The sequence below is a fragment of the Nerophis ophidion genome, linkage group LG04 (genome assembly GCF_033978795.1).
Source record: "Nerophis ophidion isolate RoL-2023_Sa linkage group LG04, RoL_Noph_v1.0, whole genome shotgun sequence".
Lineage (NCBI taxonomy): Eukaryota > Metazoa > Chordata > Actinopteri > Syngnathiformes > Syngnathidae > Nerophis > Nerophis ophidion.
This window is the reverse complement of record NC_084614.1, coordinates 16,158,469-16,176,659: the sequence shown is the minus strand read 5'-3', so window position 1 is coordinate 16,176,659 and position 18,191 is coordinate 16,158,469. Positions and strand designations below refer to the sequence as shown.

The 18,191-nt window shown below is 42.4% G+C and overlaps 1 protein-coding gene across 24 annotated transcripts in view; it reads right to left on the bottom strand.

The window, feature by feature from the left end:
- Positions 1 to 18,191, bottom strand: part of macf1a (microtubule actin crosslinking factor 1a) — a 441,796-nt gene that overhangs the window by 166,424 nt on the left and 257,181 nt on the right. For 23 of the 24 annotated variants that reach the window (XM_061897243.1, XM_061897250.1, XM_061897255.1 and 20 more), the window contains 12 exons: positions 17,234 to 17,393; positions 17,084 to 17,167; positions 16,896 to 17,003; positions 16,728 to 16,826; positions 13,287 to 13,409; positions 13,130 to 13,221; positions 10,634 to 10,769; positions 1,983 to 7,295; positions 1,739 to 1,894; positions 1,344 to 1,559; positions 1,109 to 1,267; positions 751 to 1,032 (listed from right to left, as the gene is read on the bottom strand). In XM_061897243.1, coding sequence (XP_061753227.1) covers positions 751 to 1,032; positions 1,109 to 1,267; positions 1,344 to 1,559; positions 1,739 to 1,894; positions 1,983 to 7,295; positions 10,634 to 10,769; positions 13,130 to 13,221; positions 13,287 to 13,409; positions 16,728 to 16,826; positions 16,896 to 17,003; positions 17,084 to 17,167; positions 17,234 to 17,393 — 6,928 coding nt within the window. The remainder of the gene's footprint in view (positions 1 to 750; positions 1,033 to 1,108; positions 1,268 to 1,343; positions 1,560 to 1,738; positions 1,895 to 1,982; positions 7,296 to 10,633; positions 10,770 to 13,129; positions 13,222 to 13,286; positions 13,410 to 16,727; positions 16,827 to 16,895; positions 17,004 to 17,083; positions 17,168 to 17,233; positions 17,394 to 18,191) is intronic. The other variant, XM_061897249.1, reaches the window with a different exon arrangement.

Here is an 18,191-nt window from a genome sequence, read left to right as displayed (position 1 = left end):
ATTGTATCAAGATGGTGGTTAATGTTTTGGAGACTTGTGTATGCGTGTGCATGTTTATATATATATATATATATATATATATATATATGTATACAGTATATTATATATATATATATATATATATATATATATATATATATATATATATATATATATATATATATATATATATATATACATATATATATATACATATATATATATATATATATATACATACATACATACAGTCCGGCCTCGGCCAAATTGTTTTAACCCAATGCGGCCCTGGAGCCAAAAAGTTTGGGGACCTGTGACTAAGACGGAGTTTGGATGAGTGAGTGATGCTATTTACGTGAGCCGGTGTTTAGTCTGTAACCAAACGTGACGTTACGTACAACAAGGGTAGCGCTATATGGCACCCTTTGATTTTAATTGAAGAGATACCCAGTAGTACCAACAAAATTTGGTTGGGGTCTATAAAAGTACCAAAATCGGTACCCATCCCTATAACTAGCACATTTTCCTACTCAGTCTTCCTGCCCGGCTCGATGCTTCGCCAAAGCTGCCATTTTGCCGTAGCTGAGACTTTGCAAAGTCAGTCAGTCTTTTCTGGCAAAAAGAAGGTGCCTGTTAATTGTGCAGAACTGGATATGTAAGTTCTGTGCTGGATTGTGCCTCAAGTTTGTGCGTTAGTAATAGTTTATAAGTATTAGTAAGAAAAAGCATCAGTATTCCAAACCAAACCGACTCAATCCTCGTTTTCCAAACCTCTCGTTCTCTCGCACTGAGTTTCTCTGCCCCATCCTTCTCTTTCTCCTTCCGACGACGCTCCCCTTCTTCGTGCTCCAGCTGGGCCGAGAGGGAGTCGGCCCGTGCCTGAGCTTGTCCCGCCGTGGAGTGGAAGGCCCTCTGCAGCTGCTGAAGCTGCCCCAAAAGGTGCCTGCTCTGCCCTGGGCCCAGGTCCTGGGCCCGCTCCGAAATGAACACTTGGACGTCCAGGGCCACGGCGCTGACCTCACTGGAGCGAGCCGCCAGACTAGACTGTTGCTCCTTGGAGACAACACAGCAGGAAAATACTCAAAAATGGACATTATTAATATGACATAAATGCAATGATGAAACCTGCCTTGCAAAGACGCAACTGATGTGAACGTTGACCACTGTCATTCTCCATATTTTGACTTTTGGCCATTCCTTCCTTCATTTGAACTTCTGTCTCTCTCAACCAGGACAGAAGGGTCTCAACTTTACCTCCAAGTGCCTTTAGCTCAGCTGTTATCGCCTCCTGGAGAACAAAAGTTTTAAAAAATCCAGTTAAACACTGAAGAACTGTACCAAGACTCTATTTTCAGAAGACCTACTTTGTATGAATCTCTGTGCTCTTGCAGGCTTCCTAGAATGTCCCGTGAAAGCGTCCGGGCGGCCTGGTACCCTCGGTCCAAGCTTCGTTGGTCCTTTTCAAGAGCCAATAAGAGCTGGGTAGGAACATCTCTGGGGTGGGGCTTTAAGAGTTTCTCAGCAGCTTCTACTTCTGTTGTGATCTCAGGTTCCAGGTCACACAGCTCCTCATCTAAATCCTGGCAGACAAGATACTTGATCAACGACACAATTTAATATATCACTTGAATATGATTGCAACTAATTATTCATTAATGAACTAATCCTTGCTTTTATGGCCACCTACCTTTCATAGGCCTAAATGTAAGAACCAGTAAGATTATTTTTTTGTAACCTATGGTCGACTCTGAGCATTTACCTGAGTCTGTTTGATGATGTCTTCCATAGCGACAAGGCTGCATCCGACCGACTGCTGCTGCTTCTGCTTGAGTTTGACCTCCACATGTCGGACCATGGAGACCAGCGCCACAATTCTCTGGTCATGCTCCAAGAACTCTTGACGCGCCAATGAGGACTAGAAACCAAAAACATTTGTTCATGTCCAAAACTGCACGCCAAAAACATATTGATGAAAAGTACATGAGTAGTGTGTTGTTGCATACCTTGCCAAAGGGAGGCGCTGCTTCCACATAACTTGAAATCACATCTCCATGATCATGTTCCCTTTCTTTAAAAGCTGGAGTTGAGAGTTCAGGTGATTCCAAGTCAAAAGACGTATTTTCTGCTCGGACTGATTCAGTTTCTGGAAACCTAAGTTGTTGCTGATCAGTACTCTGAGGTTTCGATTCAAGACATTCAGTAGTTCCATCTTCAGGTAGATGGGAGTCTTTCTCATTTTGTTCTGGTTGTGCGCTAATAGTCTCAGACGGATTGACCCATGGTTGGAGTTGATGTTCGAGTGCGTCATGAGAAGCACCATGGTTTTCTTTGAGATGTTCCTGAAGCAGTTTCTCAGGGTAGGAGCTTGGTTCTTCTCTCTCACTTGAGTCTATGGTAGACCCTACCTGTGTTACCTTTCCACCAATAGAGGCTCCAGTGTCTCCACTTGTTGACTGATCCTCGGTGTTGGTCTGCTCATGTGTAATATTTGCTGACTTTTTGCTGATTTCTGTTGGCAACTGTGAATCTTCTCTTTGATCGGGCATTACAATGTCATTAGCGGAAGAAGATTTCAAACTTCTGGACTTCTTTTTTCTTTTACTACTCACAGATTTAAGTGATGGAATGGACTCCTTATCCAGATTCTCACTCGGGTCCCTCGCAATTGCTATGTCTTTGCCCTCTAGCAGTTCCCTTTTGTCCTCTTTGAAAGACGTCTTCTCACTCTTTGGCACATCATTGGGTCTTGTGACGTGGCCAGTATCTCTCATACTTCTGCTATCATTCTTCAGAACCAGCAGCTCATCGGCAGCCTTCTTGTCACTCACTCCTGCTTCAAACACCTTTTTGAATAGGCTTTCCTCGGCTTTTAGTACCAGGGCAGTTTTCTGTTGGTCTGGCAGACTGGATTTTGGAGGTAAATTATGTTCAGTCTTTCTGACAACGTCCTGATCACTGACTGGTAGTAGATTCACTTCACTTCTCTGGTCCTTCGTCTTGTCAAAATTGGCAGTGTCCTTGAAAACCTTTACAGGTTCTTGCTGTACCATGCTATCGTTGGTCTTTGATTCTTGAAGAGTTGCGCTGTTCTGACTCTTTGGTGTTTTGGGTTTGTCTTGCAATGTGTTTTCCTCTGATTTCTTTTCTGCATTTGTTTGATAAGTCTCAAATTTAACTTCCACCACTTCCTCTGGAACTTTTGCTTTCTTTTTACTTCTCCTCTTCTTCTTGCTTTTGTTTTCTGTCTCTTTGGACAAAGACTCCAATGGCTGCTCCAAGGCAGGACCAGCCATGGTTTCAATGTTCATTAACGTTTCTTCCACTTGCACTTTTTCAAGAACGCCATCATTCCTCTCTCTAACACACATCGTACTTTCCTCGCCAGTTGTTTTTACCTGCTCCTGTTTTTGAATGTCACCAGTATTTTCAGCTGTTTTAGAATCAGTCAGTCGTTCATCTAAGTCTTTGACCAATGTACTGCTCTCATCACAAGAGCTACTCTGCACGTTCTCATGATTCCCTTCAGATTTTTCAACGGATGCTTTAGCTTTGTCCTCCTCCTTACTTTTGTCTGTTTTGTTAGCATGATCTTTAGTCGATTCTGCAATTAAACCTTCAGTTAAAATTACTTCTTTTCTTTCATCTTTAGTTTTGTCAATGTTTGTCCTTTCTGTTGATGTTTGTGGAGAAGACTTCTGTGATTTTGATGTGGTTGTTTGTGGCATGGCCTCCTGGATGGCCAGGTGGATTCTTTTCTCAACATTTGTAGCAAACTTACCCAAAAGGTTGATTGATTGGTCTGATTCCAGTATATCTTCTGCCCTTGATAGAGGCTTTTCTATTTTGTCCCCTTTACTTATATCACTTGGTACTTCAGAGGTCACTGCTTTTACATCATCACATGAAGAAACCTCAATGTTTGGACCAGGCGTTGATTTGTGTTGAGGGCTATGTGGACTTTGCAATGAAGTGATAGTCAAACTATCCTCATTGTTTGTTTCCTCGAAAGGAGAAACCTTCTCTTTAATGTCTGAAGCCACATCACTAGAAACAAGTCCTAAAGTGACGGCAGCACTGAGTGTCAAGACACGTTGGCCTGTTGCTGGATCAACTAAGCCTCCTTTCAAAATCTGGTTAGTGGCAATTTCTAAGACCATGTCTTCTGAAACCAAACCTCTTTTAAAGGCTTCAGGGATAGGGAGCCTTTCTCCAGTCGTGATATCAATGATGCCCCCACTGTCCGCCTGGCTTTGGAGAAGTCTCAAAGCTGCAACAGGATCCACCTGATTTGCTGCCACAGCTTCAGGTAGAGTCAAGGTTCTTCTTGTTTGCCTATTTTCAATACCTCTGAAGGGTTTCACCTCCAAAAAACGCTTGCCTGTTTCAATGTCGATTTTTCCCTTTTTAACAAGGTCAGAGTAGGGCACAATCAGAGCGGTTTGGGGGTCAAGCACCCCTTGTGTTACTGCACTTAAAACCATTGCTTCACTTGCAATCTTCTCTTCAAGAAGACCCCTAGAAACAGCCTCTGTCAAAGTAACTTTAAATCCCGATTCAGGGTCGAAGACAGACCCCGTTGTTGCCTGTAAAGCTACAGCCTCTGCGTTTGAGGGGATGACTTGTCCTCGGTAAGCCCACTCTAATTCTTCCAACCCAGGAGCGATAGATCGATCTACAAGACCTCTATCAACAGCATCAGAAACTGAAAGCCTCATACCTGAAGGATGATGAATGATCCCGCCCTCAGCCACTTGTTTGAGCAACACCTGATATGCATCTCTAGGATTTATTAACCCCTTTTCAATGGCTTTGTCTAAAGGAACTGGACACTCCGTCACTGGGTCAATAATGCCTTCCATTTGTAACTGTAAGCTAGCTTTAGCTAGGGCTACGTCTGTCTTGCTAACTTTTCCTTTGCACGCCTTCTCTAAGGCTGCCAATTCTTCTCTGTGATATTCTTCTATCAGCCCTAGGTTTGATGCTAAAGTGACAGAGACTTTCTTATCCCTCCGTACATCAACCACACCCCCAGATGCCACTTGAGCCTCCAGCATCCGCGCTGCAGTGTTATCGTCGATCAAACCAGCCTGAGCTGCCTCCCTCACTCCACAAATCCGACTTCTCTCTACATCCAAAATTCCTGCCAGGGTTTTATCCGACTTGAGGACACTCCACATCAGATCCTCGTCTAGCAAGCCTTCCTGCATGACGTCATCCAGGCTAAGTGACTCACTGCTTCTGGTATCGAGGAAGCCCCCGAAAAAACCCGCCCGAGCCATCAATTTGACTGCAGTGTGACCAGGAAGGACACCCTGAGCGACAGCTTCATCCGGGAGTAACTTTTCACCTTCGTCAGTCATCAGCCCCCCCTGGTTGAGATCCAAGACTAACCTTGCCAATTCATCCTCCTCCTCCTCCTCTTCTTCATCGAATGCCGATTCGGGGACATCATCTACAGGTACAGCCAGCTTTGAGACAGGTACTTTCTGTTTGAGCATCTCTGATTCACTCCTGTTCTGATTCCTAAAATACTTTGAACCTTCATTTATGTCTTCATTGGGTGCAAGGGATTTACTGTCACTGTTCTTTGATTCAACGATTATTGTGGATGTCTCCGGGTGTTTTGCAACATTAGATGCCAATTCATTTTCTGGACACTTTCTGGATTCTGGAATTTCCAGAGGGCATGTTTCTGTTCCTCCATCATGTGTGTTAGTATATTTAACTACCACACTTTCTGGTTGTAACTCATTGTCATTTTTACAGTCGTAACTTTCTTGTCTTCCAATGGTGCCAATGGGCTCCAAATCCATACGTTGTGTGACTCCATTGGAAGTTCCTTCTTCAGCGTCGGATTGCCTGTCAGTTATCTCCTTTTCGGTCAAACTTAATCCCTTTAAGACATCTTTATGTACCTCAACTCTTTTTCCTGGTTTCAACTGAGCAACGTTAACAAATTCCACCAACTCAGGGTCTAACAGCACTAAGCGTTTTCCCGAGTGTGCATCCACATAGCTGTGAGCCATGACGTGAAAGAGCAGTTTTTGTTTCGCTTGCTGGTTAGGATCCGTTCCATTGGTCCACACAAGGTCTGTGGGAGATGATGTATTTGGTGAAGCGCTCGAAGAACCCCAACTCAAGCGGTTTAGTGAGGGCGTGCCTGACGGGTTCATGTTAAAGAGAACATCTGGTAAATGGATTTCTTTGAGACAACGTATGACCCTAGGCTCCAAGACTTTTTCTGCAGCATTATTTAAAGGCAACAGCTGGAGAGTTTCTGAGTTGTAGAGTCCTCCAATGGCATGTCTCTGACTTAGGATGCGTCGTGTCAACTCCCCTGAAATGGCTGATTGTTGAAAAGCCTCCACAATGGACAAGACTTTACCAGATTCAGGCCAAATAATTCCCATAAACGTCCAGAGAGACTCTAGGACCAACAGAGCAATATGGGAAGAAAGAATGTCCCTGTTGATACTCTCCTCCAAATCTAAACGCTCCATAGTTAAAGGGTCGAGAATGCCACCATTTTTTAGCTGTCGCACAAACAGGCCACAAGCCAAGTCCTGGTCCATGAGCCCATGGCGAACTGCCTCGTGAACAGTTAACCTGTGGCCAGTTCGAGGGTCAACAATCCCACCAGCAAACAGTTGAGCTTCAAGGAGTCGCAGAGCCACTTGCCGGTCGATCAGCCCTTCCTCGATGGCGCGGAAGATGCCAACTTTTCTTCCAGAGCGTAAGCAAACAGTTCCTCCAGGTTGTTGTTGGACAGGAAGTAGAAGAAGCCCGGAATCATCATCATGGACACAGCGCTGTTGGAGCTTGTCAAGGTTTATTTTTTCTGCTGTGTTCGGGTCAATAAGCTCTTTGTGATGAAGCCTTGTCTGAAGTTTGAGGCGGGTTCTCAAAGGCAAGAGGTTCAAGTCTTCTTGCTCTAAACATCCTGCAGACTCTCTCAGCTCTAGAATACGAAGTCCCACCTCCTCTCTTATGATCCCAGACTCCACGGCTGCAGCTAGTGTTTGCACATTCAGTTGTTGGCCACTTGTAGACTTTGTGTTCTCTACCAAGAGCAGAGCACTCTCCAACTCCAAGAGAGTACGCCTGGTGTGTTCGTCAATTAGGCCTTGAATCAGACCCTGATCCAGGGAAAGGCAGAGAGGGACGTCGAGGGAGAGGAGCCCCCTCTTGTTGATGAGCTGGGTCTCTAGCAGAACACGACAAGTGTCCTGATCAATGAGACCACGTTGAGCTGCTTGAAAAACTGGCAAAGTTTCCACCGTTCCCAAGTCGATCACTCCAGCGATACAACTGTCAATCTACAAAAAAGAAAAAAATAATGTCAGTTTAAGTTACAAAATGTACTTTATATAATATTATAGAGTTATTATACATTAGGTAACCCTTTAGTAAAAAATGTATATTTTAGTTAGCGTAATAACAAGGTCCTATGTCATATATCTCTGAAATAAAAGCATGCATTGAAGCCAAGTAAAGCAATTAAGCACATAAAAGAAGCACACAATTATAGTAAGACAAAAACATATTCTAAGGCAACATAATAAAAGAAGCAAGCAGTACTTACCATCCGTGCCTGTCAAGTCCCACACACACTTTTAATCGGGCAGAGCGAGGCGCGACACGTGAGAAACAACTTGTTAGCGTTGTGCATGCCACTCTATTCTCGCCTGACTTAACTAAACACTCCTTTTACTCTCCTGACTAAAGACTACACTCTTTTAAAAAGTCTCCTCATGACAGAACCGGTCGATGACCAGGATGTCCACGAGGCTCCTTGGGCGGCTGTTAGTGATTTTCAAGCTGGGTTTAAAAGTGTCACACAGTTAAAGAATTGCATTAGAACACAAAGTCACACACACACACACACGCACACATACAAATACACTTGTGATCTGGACACAACATGCTCATGGTGAAGTGTTTTTGTTTGTGGGCATAGCAGTTCTCTGGTACACGTACACAACAGCAAAGCAACACATTTGCTTATCAGTTTATACTTAATATATATACATATATATATATATATATATATATACATACATATATATATATATATATATATATACACAGTGTATATGTACATATATATACACATGTACATACATACACTGTGTGTATGTATATATATATATACACACATATATATATACATATACACTGTATATAAATATATATATGCATGCATATATATATATATATACATATACACTGTATATGTATATATATATATGCATGCATATATATATACATACACACACACATATACATATATATGTGTATATATATACAGATATATATATATGTGTGTGTATGTATATATATATATATATATATATGCATGCATATATATGTACATATACATACACACATATATACATATATATATACATACATATATATATATACATACACATATATACATATATATATATATATATATATATATAGTGTAGACGCAGTGATTCTCAAACTGTGGTACAGCTCCATCTTATTTTCTGAGGTGGTACTTCATGAAAAAAGTTTGAAAACCACTGCTCTATCATACTTAAGAGTATCTGGACATATCTGTTCCACTATCCACTACAAAAAAGAAACTGACTTTTAAACCACTTGTCACTTTATTAGTTACACCTTCAGAATACATTGATAGATGTGGACGGGCCACTTAAGTTGATTTAAGTTAATTAAACACGAAAAACAAACCTGATGTAGGTCAAAATATGAAAAGGTAATAAAAAAAAAATTGTTAATAAACAGCAGATGTCCCACTACAACTTGTTCACTTCCGATAAGATACCGATATTGCAGCTTTAGTGCTGGCTGACACCAATAATATCCGATGTATCAGCAGGAATCATACATACTTATATTTTTTGTAATGTAGGATGTCGATAAAACGTTTAATCAAGGGAATATAGTCAAAAAGACAACAATGGTAAGTATGAAAAACACTTACCTATTTATTATTAACACTCTTGTCTTTAAAGGGGAACTGCACTTTTTTTAGGAATTTTGCCTATTGTTAACAATAATTGTGAGCGTCTTTTTTTTCAGGGTTCTGAAAATGATAAAAATATTTTGCAAAACGCAGCAAATAGGAGTCACCCGTGTAGCCTTCCAAGCCCTCTAATACAACTTTAAAATCCTGCAACGTTTTCTTGCCGATTGTATTGTACCGTATGTCCCGGCAAGAAATCTGCGTTCAAAAGACTCCGGCTTATTAGTGATTCCTAGAGCTCAAAAAAAGTCTGCGGGCTATAGAGCGTTTTCCGTTCGGGCTCCAGTACTCTGGAATGCCCTCCCGGTAACAGTTCGAGATGCTACCTCAGTAGAAGCATTTAAGTCTCATCTTAAAACTCATCTGTATACTCTAGCCTTTAAATAGACCTCCTTTTTAGACCAGTTGATCTGCCGCTTCTTTTCTTTCTCCTATGTCCCCCCCTCCCTTGTGGAGGGGGTCCGGTCCGATGACCATGGATGAAGTACTGACTGTCCAGAGTCGAGACCCAGGATGGACCGCTCGTCGGGACCCAGGATGGACCGCTCGCCTGTATCGGTTGGGGACATCTCTACGCTGCTGATCCGCTTGAGATGGTTTCCTGTGGACGGGACTCTCACTGCTGTCTTGGAGCCACTATGGATTGAACTTTCACAGTATCATGTTGGACCCGCTCGACATCCATTGCTTTCGGTCCCCTAGAGGGGGGGGGTTGCCCACATCTGAGGTCCTCTCCAAGGTTTCTCATAGTCAGCATTGTCACTGGCGTCCCACTGAATGTGAATTCTCCCTGCCCACTGGGTGTGAGTTTTCCTTGCCCTTTTGTGGGTTCTTCCGAGGATGTTGTAGTCGTAATGATTTGTGCAGTCCTTTGAGACATTTGTGATTTGGGGCTATATAAATAAACATTGATTGATTGATTGATAAACACTGCAAATATGTATATAATGTAGTAACGGATATGTTCATAACAATATGTAATGTGTACAATATTTACTACATTTTGGTCATTTTAAGCATCGCATTTTTTGTTTCCATAGCAACGCAGTTCCGACTTCCGGCAACAAATGTGTGTTCCTACTTCCGGAAAAAAAAATAGTGTTTTCTAATCAGGGCAGCTTAGTAGCTGACAAAGAAGACGACTATTTTTGAACGAATGGGGACTGACAAGCTTATATTTTTGAAGCTGAATATACGGAGGATGAACTGCTGCTCATTGATAAAGATGTTGGTAGGGTAATATGGCAACATATTGCCACACAGAAAAGGCAGACGGCCGTCAAAAAGTGTCGACACAATGTGACACTGCGGGTGTGCGTAGCATTAAGGCCTGGTGTTAATTACCTCAGCGGCCAGCAGGTTGGTGATGATAATGAAAATGACGATGGCAACGATGATGGCGGTGGTGAGTTAGTGACGTGAGTGCGGAGTTTGATGAACATCGTGAAGGTGTTCCATGCCAGAGATGTGGTCAGACGTTGTCCGGGAGGACATTTTAGTGAAGACACACGTCTGAACAGGCTCTTCTTGTTAAACCGAGTGAATTCATCTTTCAAAATATTGTGAGCAAACTGCATGCACACGCACGCAACATTTCTTCATTTCTCCCTCCTTCTGTCTTGGTCTACTATAACTCACCTTTCTCTCCTCCTCATCGGCAAGCTGTTGCTCCAGCTGCTGCAGCTGCTGCGTGGACGAGTCGCACATCTGCTTGTAGGCTGACGTCAGCTGGTCCAGCTGAGCTTCCACCTCAGCGCGCTCCTCCGGGGACAGCCTGGACGGGTGGCACACACAGGGACAGGGGTTACGGGACCGGAACAAGAGGGAGGACGGTGAAGTACCGTATTTTTCGGATTATAAGTCGCACCGGCCAAAAATGGATAATAAAGAAGGAAAAAAACATATATAAGTTTCATTGGAGTATAAGTCGCATTTTTGGGGGAAATTTATTTGACAAAATCCAACACCAAGAATAGACATTTGAAAGGCAATTTAAAATAAATAAAGAATAATGAACAACAGGCTGAATAAGTGTACGTTATATGAAGCATAAATAACCAACTGAGAAGGTGCCTGGTATGTTAACCTAACATATTATGGTAAGAGTCATTCAAACAACTATAACATACATACATACATACATACATAGACATATATATTTACTGTCCGGACCCAGACTATTTTTTTTAATTGTAATTTTTAAGAATTCATCTGAATATGCATGAACCATTTATGTTCAAAATTGTCCATCCATCCATCCATCTTCTTCCGCTTATCCGAGGTCGGGTCGCGGGGGCAGCAGCCTAAGCAGGGAAGCCCAGACTTCCCTCTCCCCAGCCACTTCGTCCAGCTCTTCCCGGGGGATCCGGAGGCGTTCCCAGGCCAGCCGGGAGACATAGTCTTCCTAACGTGTCCTGGGTCTACCCCATGACCTCCTACCGGTTGGACGTGCCCTAAACACCTCCCTAGGGAGGCGTTCGGGTGGCATCCTGACCAGATGCCCGAACCACCTCATCTGGCTCCTCTCCATGAGGAGCAGCAGCGGCTTTACTTTGAGTTCCTCTCGAATGGCAGAGCTTCTCACCTTATCTCTAAGGGAGAGCCCCGCCACACGGCGGAGGAAACTCATTTCGGCCGCTTGTACCCCTGGATCTTGTCCTTTCGGTCATGACCCAAAGCACATGACCATAGGTGAGGATGGGAACGTAGATTGACCGGTAAATTGAGAGCTTTGCCTTCCGGCTCAGCTCCTTCTTCACCACAACGGATCGGTACAACGTCCGCATTACTGAAGACGCCACACCGATCCGCCTGTCGATCTCACGATCCACTCTTCCCTTACTCGTGAACAAGACTCCTAGATACTTGAACTCCTCCACTTGGGGCAGGCACAGCACCATATTTGCCCCAAAGGAGGATTATTGATGAGGATGTGTATTAGAGATGCGCGGTTTGCGGTCTCATCCGCGAAGTTCGCGGATAAACCGCGGGTCGGGCGGTTGACATGACGAAAAAATAGATTTTAATTAGATTCGGGCGGATAGCGGTTGAACCATCCGGAAATATTTGATATGCATGGTTCTGTGATCGGTATCCTTTGCCATTCAAAGAGACATTTAGTACCCGTGTCATAAAGCGAAGAAAACAATAAGAGACGATATTATTCTCCTGAATGACTGCCGGTAGTCACCCAGATAATAAATATTAGTGCGTGCTATGAAGCCATTGGCTTTGTCGCCTTCTACAACATGTACGATCTGCTTGTCAGTCCAGCAACATGTTGTGTGTGACTTCCGCGGTAACACGCACACGACTGCAAGGCATACTGGGTGACACAGAGTACACTAATGGTTCTGATATCAACAATTTTAACACTCTCAGTAATATGCGCCATGCTGTGAAGCCACACCAATTAAGAACGACAAACAAGTTTCGGGAGAACATCCTCATAGTAACACAACATAAACGCAACCCAAAAATATCCAGAATCCTTTGCATCCATGACAATTCCTGACTATTTTATAAACCCCGCTAGCATCGGTAAGGTGGGCGGGGTTGGGGGCGTAGGGGTGTAAAATATATTCAGGAAGTGTGACGGATACAAAGGATTATGAGTATTTGTTGTGTTGCGTTTATGTTGTGTTACTGTGAGGATGTTCTCCCGAAATGTGTTTGTCAATCTTGCTGGGTGTGGCTTCACAGCGTGGCGCATATTAGTAAGTGTTAAAGTTGTTTATATTACAACCATCAGTGTACTCCGTATCACCCAGTATGCCTTTCAATCCTGAACGTGTAATTGCGGAAGCTGCACACAACATGTTGCCGGAACGTTAGCGGCTCTAAAATAGCTCTGTCAGTGGTAAAAGCAGACAACCTCTGATGTATTTCAGCGGGCGGTTGGCGGTCGGGTACGGTCCTGATAAAATGTTGGTTCGGGTGGACGGCGGGTGGATGACGACTTTGGTGATGCGGATGATATAATTGCCTATCCGCGCATCTCTAATGTGTATGGAGACACAATTTGTTTCAGCTAATTCTTCCGTTCTGCAGACTGATGGTGGAAAATACAGTAGGAATCGTCGTTTGAAAGTGTGGACTATTCCGGGAAGCGAGGTGACAAAGACGAGGACTTACTTGCTGGCCTGTTTGGAGAGCAAGAAGACCTGCGTGCTCCTGATGGCTTCGGCCACGTCGTCCTTCTTGGCAGCCAGCTGCTCGCTGATGGCCTTCAGGAGGAGAACACACACATGACGGGGACTGTTCACATCAGCGCGTATGAATGAACACTTACCTGCTGGGCTGCGAGTGAGGACTCAGCGCTGGGGCCGCCGGTCCGTCCTTGGAGACCTTTGACCCATCCCAACAGGTCTGACACCTGACCAACTCTGGCCTGCTTCTCCTCCTCCACCTCTTTCTGCATGGACAGAAACCAGACCATATGATCGTATCCACTAAGGCAGACCTGGGCAAATTAAGGCCCGCGGGCCACAGACGGCCCGTTGAGCTTTTCAATCTGGACCGCCAGACATTCCCAAATGCTTTTTTTTAGATCTTTAGGATGGAAAGTGTAGCTGCCATTATGTTGTGCACTCATGTTTTCTAATGACCGTAAGTCTTCAACTATACAAAGTATTTCAATGGTTGGAATCTGCGCTTTTGCATGATATATACAAACCCCGTTTCCATATGAGTTGGGAAATTGTGTTAGATGTAAATAAAGACAGAATACAATGATTTGCAAATCATTTTTAACCCATATTCAGTTGAATATGCCACAAAAACAACATATTTGATGTTCAAACTGATAAAACTTTTTTTTTTTGCAAATAATCATTAACTTTAGAATTTGATGCCAGCAACACGTGACAAAGAAGTTGGGAAAGGTGGCAATAAATACTGATAAAGTTGAGGAATGCTCATCAAACACTTATATGGAACATCCCACAGGTGTGCAGGCTAATAGGGAACAGTTGGGTGCTATGATTGGGTATAAAAGCAGCTTCCATGAAATGCTAACTAATTCACAAACAAGGACGGGGCGAGGGTCAACAATTTCTAAGCAAATTGTCGAACAGTTTTAGAACAACATTTCTCGACGAGCTATTGCAAGGAATTTCGGGATTTTACCATCTACGGTCCGTAAAATCAAAAGGTTCAGAGAATCTGGAGAAATCACTGCACATAAGCGATGATATTACGGACCTTTGACCCCTCAGGCGGTACTGCATCAAAAGTGTGTAAAGGATATCACCACATGGGTTCAGGAACACTTCATAAAACCAGTCAGTAACAACAGTTGGTCGCTACACCTGTAAGTGCAAGTTAAAACTCTATTATGCAAAGCCAAACCCATTTATCAACAACACCCTGAAACGCCGCCGGCTTCGCTGGACCCAAGCTCATCTGAGATGGACTGACGCAAAGTGGAAAAGTGTTCTGTGGTCTGAAGAGACCACATTTCAAATTATATTTGGAAACAGAGGACGTGGTGTCCTCCAGAACAAAGAGGAAAATAACCTTCCGGATTGTTATAGGCGCAAAGTTCAAAAGCCAGCATCTGTGATGGTATGGGGGTGTATTAGTGCCAAAGGCATGTGTAACTTACACATCTGTGAAGGCACCATTAATGCTGAAAGGTCCATACAGGTTTTGGAGCAACATATGTTGTCATCCAAGCAACGTTATCATGGACGCCCCAGCTTATTTCAGCAAGACAATGCCAAACCACGTGTTACAACAGCATGGCTTTGTAGTAAAAGAGTGCGGGTACTTTCCTGGCCCTCCTGCAGTCCAGACCTGTCTCCCATCGTAAATCTGTGGCGCATTATGAAGCGTAAAATACGACAGCGGAGACCCCCGACTGTTGAACGACTGAAGCTCTACATAAAACAAGAATGGGAAAGAATTCCAGTTCCAAAGCTTCAACAATTAGTTTCCTCAGTCCCCAAACGTTTATTGAGTGTTGTTAAAAGAAAAGGTGATGTAACACAGTGGTGAACATGCCCTTTCCCAACTACTTTGGCACGTGTTGCAGCCATGAAATTCTATGTTGATTATTATTTGCAAAAAAAAATAAAGTTTATGAGTTTGAACATTAAATATCTTGTCTTTGTAGTGCATTTAACTGAATATGGGTTGAAAAGGATTTGCAAATCATTGTATTCCGTTTATATTTACATCTAACACAATTTCCCAACTCATATGAAAACGGGGTTTGTAGTTACTATGGTAATCTAATTAGTTACTATGGTCATAAAATTAGTTACTATGGTAATCTACGTCACAGCAGCTCAGACGAGGCACCAAGCAGTGTGGGCGGGGAGCGTTTCCACAGACGCGGAAGGAGATATTCACAACAAAGTTCTAAAGCTTAGTGATATATAGAATATAATACAAAGTATTGTATTGATCCCTGGGGGAAATTCAGCAAATCTCAGATATATCAGATTGTAGGCGGGTTTGTTGTCTACCCTTTGCGTTCATGTTTTACTGTTTGTTGCATTTCAATTGATTGTAAAATGTGTCGATCGAAAGGGGTATAACGTTCATATTTTGTCAATATTCAGTGTTTTATCCTTCATAGAATTTTTTTAAGGCGGTTCTGTCATAACATTTTTAGCATTCAATCAGACATCATTGTGAGGTTTTGTATTAGTGTTCCTAAAAATAGATATACCGGCCCTCCAGGCACATTTTTTTCTCTAAATGTGGCCCCCCGAGTCAAAATAATTGCCCAGGCCTGCACTAAGGAGAATAAATTTGGGTCAAAGTGTTTCCCGCAGGACTCTAGTCGATCTGCAGCAATACACAGATGAATAAAGTCGTCTTTTTAATTTGCTTTTAAGACCATTATTAGGAAATGGATATCCCAGGAGAGCCCAACGTTGAAGCAATGAATGGAAATCACAATGGACATATGTAAAATGGAGAAGATAACTGCCTTTATTATTATAAGGACATGCGGTAGGAAACGGATGGATGGAAATTTACTTCATACTGGGAAAACTGGGTGAATTACGTCAAACCCCATAAGCCTGCCTTTAATATTTGGAATTGGTAATCGTACTGCTTAAAAAAAAATACATTTAAAAAAAAATTACTCCCTATATTACTCCCTGTATGTATATATGTGTATGTATATGTAAATAAATACATACATAAATATATATACATATATATATATATATATACATATATACACATTTATATTTTGTATTTTATTTCTGAATATTATTATTATTAATAATGTATCATTTATTTTGTGTTTATTTAATTGATGTATTTGTAGATACTACTTTGTTTTTTGCTGTTTCTTTCTTTTTCTGGGGGGTGGGGGGGTGGTATAGTTGGGATACAAACAAAAAATATTTTGACATTTAGGGCAGACAACAGATATATGATGTATGTGAATATGATGTAATGGATAGGAATGTCTGATGCTAGATGTCAATAAAAATAAAATGAAAAAAACAAAACAAAGCGTCGATCTGCCGCAATACACAGATAAAGAAAGTTGTCTTTTAATTTGCTTTATTAGCTATGATGCGAAACTCAACTGTTTATGTGTGGACGGGTAAAACAGAGATTGTTGGTTATCACTACACTGATGAAGAGATCGTGTAGGAGCCCATTTTTATTAAATGTAAAGAAAAGTTCAAAGTTTGGCCTTGGAGGAAAGGTGTGTCTGCAGTTATATTGAAGTTATGTCTGATGACAGTGAACATCCTCTCACCTCTTCTTCTTCCAGTCTTCTCAGGGCATCACTGATGTATTTCACGTGTTGCGTCGTCAAGGTGACCAACGCCGTGTAGCGTGTGCGCAGGTCCATGAACTGTAGTCGTTAACGCACGGTTACAATGGAAGGGGACTTGAACTAATACACTTCAATCGGGACTCTCACCTCCTGAGTGATGGCGTCAGAGGAAGAGTGCATCCTTCTCCTCTTCACCGCCGACTTGTGCGTGGACTCCACGAAGGCTCTGTAAGTCATCAGCTGCAGCTCGTAGTCCTGCAAAGAGGCGACGGTTGGACCGTGGCGAGCATGATACGTGTGTTGGCTCTGACTTTGCACGCGAGGCGGACACCTACCTTGACTGAGGTGCAGTACTGTTTGGAGTGAGTCTGGCACTCGTCCAGTTTGGTCTGGTTCTCTTCAATCTCGGCCACCAAAGCCTGGTGTTGGTTTTTAAAATTGGTATTGTGAGAATTCCTTCTCCCAGTTCAACGGTTTTGACTCACCGTCTGCTGGGCCAGTTGCTCGGACAGCGCTTTGCTGTCCGTCTGATCCGGTTGTGTGTTCTCCTGGCGCTCCGTCGTCTCCTCGATCCACTTGATGAGAGAGGAGTGACCGTCTCTGTACTGCTGCAGGACCGAGCCCACAGAGTCCAGTTCTGTTCGCCTGAATCAACAGTATAAGACTAAGTCAGATATTGTCGGAAGGGCCATTTAACAGTGTCTTTATTAAACCTTGTGCACACCTAGGGGCCCAAAACAGGTTAGCGGTCTGCAATTTTACCAGGTAGTTTTTTTTCCACAAGTTTTTGTTTTATAAAATTGCAGTGTGTAGGACAGGGGTCCCCAAACTTTTTGACTCGGGGGCCGCATTGGGTTAGAACAATTTGGCCGGGCTGTATATATGTGTATATATATGTGTGTGTGTGTGTATGTATATATATATATATAAATATATATATATATATTTATATATATATATATATCTTGATTGGATTATCCAGAGAATAGTGCTCGATACCGTGGTAGAGCGCAATATGTAGGTGTGGGAAAAATCACAAGACTACTTCATCTCTACAGAACTGTTTCATGAGGGGTTCCCTCATTCATCAGGAGATTTTAGAATCTCCTGATGAATCCAAATCAATGTTATTATGAATTATTGACCTATCCAATGTTCCCATTACTTCACATCAAATATTCCACTAAGAAAAATAATTTTTGGTGGAAAATTTAGCAAATTTGGTAAATAAACAACCCCAAAATTTAAATTTTGTGTAAAAAAATATCTTTTTTTTGTCAATATGTCTACTGTATCTTGGTGGTGCTTTGTAGTTTTTACAGGGGCTCCCTCAAATTTCAATACACCTCCAGTGCAAATATATTAAAGGCTATTGTAATCTATTCTAATCAGCAATTCAACTGTAAAAACCTACTGAAATCAAATACAAATTATACCATATCT